Source organism: Lactuca serriola, chromosome 9 (genome assembly GCF_051521515.1).
Source record: "Lactuca serriola cultivar US96UC23 chromosome 9, Lser_US96UC23_V15, whole genome shotgun sequence".
NCBI lineage: Eukaryota > Viridiplantae > Streptophyta > Magnoliopsida > Asterales > Asteraceae > Lactuca > Lactuca serriola.
The window spans coordinates 180,399,364-180,405,805 of record NC_136416.1 but is presented as its reverse complement, the minus strand read 5'-3'; the positions used below and the strand labels follow the sequence as shown (position 1 = coordinate 180,405,805).

Genomic DNA, 6,442 nt, shown 5'->3' with positions numbered 1-6,442 from the left:
GAGGACACGTGCTCCGGGCAGAACATCGCCCGCTCATGGAACATCCTCGTAATCACTGTGACAAACTCAGTACCCTGCTTGAGGGTCAAAAATTCCTGGGCCAAACGCTCCCTCTCCACCTGGGGAACGTACTCGTCTCGAAACATAGCAGTGAACCTCTCCCAGGTCACTGCAGCAAGCTCAGCAGGCGTATAGTGCGCCGTCAGAAACTTCCACCAGTCTTTCGCTCCCAAGCGAAGCTAGTTCAGTGCGAACTGGACTCTTAAATGCTCAGGAGATGAGCAAGTAAAGAAACACCCCTCAATGTCTGAAATCCACCTCATCGCTGCAATCGGGTCCTGGGTCCCATCAAACTCCGGTGGTTTTGTGTTGCTGAACTCCCGGAACAGCAACGCATCACCACCCTGCGGTCTAGCCGTAGCTATAGCTGTAGTGGCCGCAGCAACAACAACATCAGAAAGAGCAGCGTATCTCTCATCAAATGTCTCTATCTGGGTGGTCTTGATAGACCCGAACATCTATGGGATCTCAGTGCGGATGGCAGCAGCCACCTCATCATGAATCATCTGGCGGAGCTCCTCGTCACTCACACCCCCTCCACTGGTCCCTGGTCTGTGGCGCATTCCCACAATGATACCTCTCTGGAATAAAACACAAGATATCAAAGACTCGCTCGAGCGTGCACACACTCGATACCCCCAATCCTACTTGGTTCCTGGTACCCTAAGGATTCTTACTTGGGTTGCGCACTGACCCGGTGCCTTCGGTAGTACGGGCCCAATACTACCGACCACACCGACTCGGCACCCATTCTAAGTCCTCCTCCCAGATTCCCAAATTTCAAAGCACTCTACTCTCTTAAATCATGTGCTACTCACAAACAGATATCTCATAAGAACCTTGCTACTATTTAAACACTCTCAAACATTTCTAGTCACAAAAGCCCCTAGACTAAGGCATCATATATCAGGCCACTCTAGTCCTAATAAGAATACCTAGTGTACTCTAGCATGCATATCGTAATTCATCATATAGCATAACATAACATATCTGATAACGCTTATTGTAAGGGTATTTTGGGAAATCACCGTCCGGACGATGGCTGATCGTACACACGGCTCTGCTTTGTTTGTCTCAAAACTCTTTTTACTCTTTTCAAAAATTTTACTTTATTATTAAAATTTTCCTCAAATCCTCAGTTTGAGTTCAGATACGCCCGAAGATGCATCCGAATCCCTCAAACCAAGGCTCTGATACCAACTTGTAACACCGTAAAAATTTAAACAATTTTTCGCATTTTAAAAATCATATAATTTCATTCACATCCATGTTTTAAAACATTGTATCATCGTTATCTTAATACAAAACCCTAAGATCAATATATAAGCTCTAGTGTGCGTGTGTACGAGTCATGTCGGCGCCTTCCCGCGATCATCGCTGGTACCTAAAACACCACACATAACACTGTAAGCATATTTGCTTAGTGAGTTCCCCAAAATACCACATAAACACATATCAGCCACTCGAGGATGTAACTCTATTGACCTTCTGGTCGTATACCTCTGTGGGACCCTCTGGGTACCACAACTCTGTGGACCCACTAGTCCTAACTCTGTAAACTCTGAATCATGTATATCTCATATCACAATAAATCACAACACATAATAACATGCAAATACACTGACATATAACTCTAAAATACTCTGTCACATAACTTTGTTACCACACTAGGTAAAGTATAGTGAGAAGACTCACCTCAAATGTCTCGGTAAATCTCTGACTCGGTAGAAATATGAACTAGCCTCCGCCTAATCAAATAAAGTAAATATTCTCATAAATATAACTCTCGGGACTAGACTCAACCCTCTCTAGGCACCCTCAGTAGGCAAAAGACCATTTTGCCCCTCTTTTAGCTCAAAGGCCACATTGTTAACCCAACCCTAAAAGTCAACAAAATTCAACGGTCAAACTTTGACCCGACTCGTCGAGTGCACTTGGGCGACTCGGCGAGTCTACACGTGTCCACTAACTCTTTTAGTCCCGCTTGGCACGTCGAGTTCCTCCCCTTACTCGACGAGTCACACCTGGCATAAATCACGGGGCCACCCCCACTCAACTCGCCGAGTCTTAAGAACAACTCGGCGAGTTTTGCCTTGGACTCCAGTCTCCTAATCCCCCTCTGACTCACTAAGTTATTTCCCCAACTCGGCAAGTCTACTCACTGAGTGATTTACGGAAAACCCTAACCCTACCCGCCAAGTCTCATCTTTGGACTCGGCAAGTTCATGCCATGCACAAACTCCATAGACCTCCTGAGGTCAGATCTGTTCCTTTAATCCATAGATCTGACCTTCCCAAGCATGCTAATCACATAAAGTTCAGACCTTGACACACATATAACATCTAGATGGTCTCACTTGGTGATTTAGTCCCAAAAACAACATCCAAAGTTCATGGCTCCCAAAATAGCTCATAAAGCTCCAAGGGTTAAGGTCTCTGGACCTCTTTGAGTCCAGATCCAAAGCATAAACTCGAGAGGGGACCAATTGCTCCACATATCCATCCTCTAAAGGTGTTAGAAAACCCTAACTCTAAGAATCAACACCAAATCTGAAGAAGGTCCGAACAAATACCTAAAGATGAAGTCTCTGAACTCTGAAATCACCAGAATCGCACCTCGCACCTCCTTCAGCCTCCTCTTGCCTTGGTCACCTCCTTCTTGCTATTACACCAACAAAATGATCAAGAATGGCCTCTCCTTCCTCACAAACGCTCTAGGTCTCTTAGGGTTTCTCTCTGGGGTTTGGTAGCCGCAAATGACGTCCCTAAGGGCCTTTAAATAGGTCCCAAACCCAGGAAATTAGAGTTTCATTAAACAACATGGACTCGCCGAGTCCACTCATGAACTCGTCGAGTTGAACTTTGAACTCGGATTCAAATCCGCGACCATACTCGGCGAGTCTGAACACCAACTCGCCGAGTCCCTCCCAACCTCCAAAATAAAGGAATAATTAATATACCTGGGAATCCGGGTGTTACATGTTGCTTGGTGAATAGTTCATTTAATGTTATTTTGTTATTTCCTATACGAGTTATTTTTGTTGTGTTATTGTTCTCGTGTTCCATTGTTTTGTATTGTCCTGCTCCCCATTAATAGTTTCGGAATCTAAATTTTCAGCATCAACTCTATTTGCATTGTTGTGTTGTTAAGGAGTGGTGTTTGATATGTGATTTTTGGTAGGTAGGTCATTCTATTATGTTGTGTATTTCTCCTAAAGTTTACTTGGTGATTTTGTGGTTGCATTGCTTAGTGTGATGATACAGATGGTGCAAATGATGTTGCGTTGCTTCTCAAACGTCTTGTAATGTTTGGGAAAATTTATCCTCCAAGTTTCATGCGAGAAGTCACGCTGCAAAATAGATTGAGACTAGGTCAGGAAGCAATATCGAGGTGTTTCCCTAATATGGCTATCCGATTCGTGAGTTAGATTGCTGGTACGTGTGTTGCTTAATTAGAAAGAAAAGCCTAACATATTTTCTTTATCCGAACTTGCTTTTTATGGACTTCATAGAAAAAGTTGGATCAACCTCTTACCCGGTTCCTTGCATAACCCGGGTAAGAACAATTGTTTGCTTCGTACTTTCTTATTTTCTTTATTGTGAATATATGTACGTTATCCTTTTTTTGGGATATGTTGGTTCTGAGGTTTGAGGTTTGGTTTGAGGTTTGTCTAGCATATATTGCTATCAACCCATGGTTAGTGGTTGCGTTTGTGAAGAATAATCTTGGTCGTTGCGTTGCAGTGTACCCGAGTCGGTATTTACTCGTTTGGCCGATTCGGGTATATCATTACTAACCAAGGAATAAAAAAACTTACGAAAACAAAGTAATTTTCTATTTATTTCATAAATAAGTGTCATTTTTTAAAACAAGATAACATTCCACATACGGCACAAAGTATTCATTCTTTACACTTTATACCCAAAAATCGAAAATGAGCATAAATGTTATAAAATTGGACATTTTTTATTATTTGACCGCATTTAAAATCTCTCTCTCTCTCTCTCTCTCTCTCTCTCTCTCTCTCTCTCTCTCTCTCTCTCTCTCTCTCTCTCTCTCTCTCTCTCTCCCTACAAATAGCAAAGCAAGAACCAACTTCTGTGTTCGTATCCCTCGTTTTTTTTTCCTTCAAACACATCAACAAAACTCCCATTATTAAATTGAAGAACTACCCCAAATCGTTTCTATAAGCCGTAGATTTTCTGCTTTTCAAGCTTAAACAATGGTGGCCATTTCCAAACCCCCACTCGAACAGCTCTTCGTCAAGCCCTGCAAACCAAACAACAACAACTCCCCAAGTTTTCCAACTATTCCCCTGATTGACCTCTCCAAATCTGAATCAAAACAGCTCCTCGTTAAAGCCTGTCAAGATTTTGGATTCTTCAAGGTTGTCAATCATGGCGTTCCAATGAAACTTATCAGTAAACTTGAATCAGAAGCCGTTAAGTTCTTCTCCTCTCCTCTTTCTGTCAAACAAAAAGCTGGTCCACCCAATCCCTTCGGATATGGGAACAAACTTCTTGGCCAAAACGGTGATTTTGGTTGGGTTGAATATCTTCTTCTCAACGCCAAACTCGATTCCGATAACAAAAATCCAACCCTCTCCATTTTTGAAGAACACCCAGAAAAATTCCAGTAAGAATCCATTAAAAACGTGTAATCTTCGAGCTCATTTTTTCTCTATCTCTATATGATCTGAAATCTTGGTTTTGATTTGTTTCTGTAGAAGTCTTGTGAATGATTACGTGACAGCAGTGAAGAAGATGGCTTGTGATATTCTTGAATTATTAGCAGATGAATTGAAACTCCAGCAACGAAATGTATTTAGCAAACTGTTGATGGATGAAGAAAGCGACTCTGTTTTCAGGTTGAATTACTATCCGCCATGCCCGGAGCTTCAAGAACACGAACCGAAAGGAAGGAAACTGATTGGATTTGGAGAACACACAGACCCACAAATCATTTCGGTTTTGCGATCCAACAACACTTCGGGTCTGGAAATATCATTGAGAGATGGGAGTTGGATGTCTGTTCCTCCTGATTCAAACTCCTTCTTCATAAATGTTGGAGATTCGTTACAGGTACACATATAGCGACCTCTGTAAAAGTTCACGATTTGTCGGTCAATCTTGCATGGCATATGATTTGAAGTCGTAATCAATCGTTTTCCAAGTACAATAAAGACCTTTCTAGTTTTATTTATTGTACGTTTTAAGTTAAAAAATCTGATTAAAAAATCTTACAAGTCTCTTAGGAAACCTCCATCCATCATGTCAATTTACCATATGAAAATCCATAATAGAATACGTGTAGCCATGTAGGTATGATAAAGATAGCGTATTATCTTTTTTTTTTTTGATAATTATTATTATTATTATTATTATTATTATCTACATCTGTTTTATTTTATGGGTTTATAAATGATTGATGTAGGTAATGACAAATGGAAGATTCAAGAGTGTGAAGCATAGAGTGGTGGCAAATAGCGTGAAAAGTAGGATGTCAATGATTTATTTTGGAGGACCACCTTTGAGTGAGAAGATAGCACCATTGCCTTCACTTATGGAAAGAGAAGAAGCCAGCTTGTACAAAGAATTCACTTGGTTTGAATATAAAAAATCAGCTTTTAATTCAAGATTGTCTGACAATAGACTTGGACGTTTTGAAAAAAAAAATCTTGTAGTCTTGAGTTAAAGATAACATAATCGATATTTTGAACCATCGTTAGTGTTATAGTAGTACACAGATGAAAAAAAATCCTGGACAAAAAAGTCCGGATCTACATCTTTAGAGTGAGGAAGTTGCTGTTTTACCCTTGCTTATGTTTAGCACACATGGAAATATTTTGATATGTTATCAATAGCCAAAAGGGGTATAATATTGTTATTTTCTTGAACATAGTTGACATGAAAAGAAGGAATATGTTACTTTTTATTTCATTTTCATATCTACTTGCCCTTTTGTGGAATTTCCCTCTTATACTTGAAGAGCTAATTGTAAACACATTTCATTTGTCAATAAAATATCTTTGTTAAAGGTTAAGACATTTGTATTTATGTATATATTTTTTTTGTAATGATATTGCATAGTTTGAAAGACTTTGCATCTCCCGCTGGCTTGATCGCCCATGAAAACATCTACCGAATGATTTATATTAAAATGCAACTAGTCAGTTGGTGAAAAGATATAAAACAAAATGATGGGTTCATGTGACAATTTTTTCTTCGTCGATATTATGAGTTTTCTATATTATTGGGAATACATAGTGCAACCACCCACGTGCGCGTAGATCAGTATAACGGAAACACGGGTTTAGTTGCAATAAAAACATGTAGTCGCTTGGTTTCAAAGTGGATATTGTATTGATTATAAGTCATGAGG

General features: G+C 40.2%; 1 protein-coding gene across 1 annotated transcript; it reads left to right on the top strand.

Annotated features, from left to right (window-relative positions):
- The first annotated feature begins 4,143 nt into the window (after nt 1-4,143).
- LOC145073973 (gibberellin 2-beta-dioxygenase 1-like) lies at nt 4,144-6,103 on the top strand. The gene is made up of 3 exons (XM_079020425.1): nt 4,144-4,696; nt 4,788-5,142; nt 5,495-6,103. The coding sequence occupies exons 1-3, from the start codon at nt 4,284-4,286 to the stop codon at nt 5,753-5,755; spliced, it is 1,029 nt and encodes a 342-aa protein (XP_078876551.1). The 5' UTR covers nt 4,144-4,283; the 3' UTR covers nt 5,756-6,103.
- The last annotated feature ends 339 nt before the right edge of the window (nt 6,104-6,442 follow it).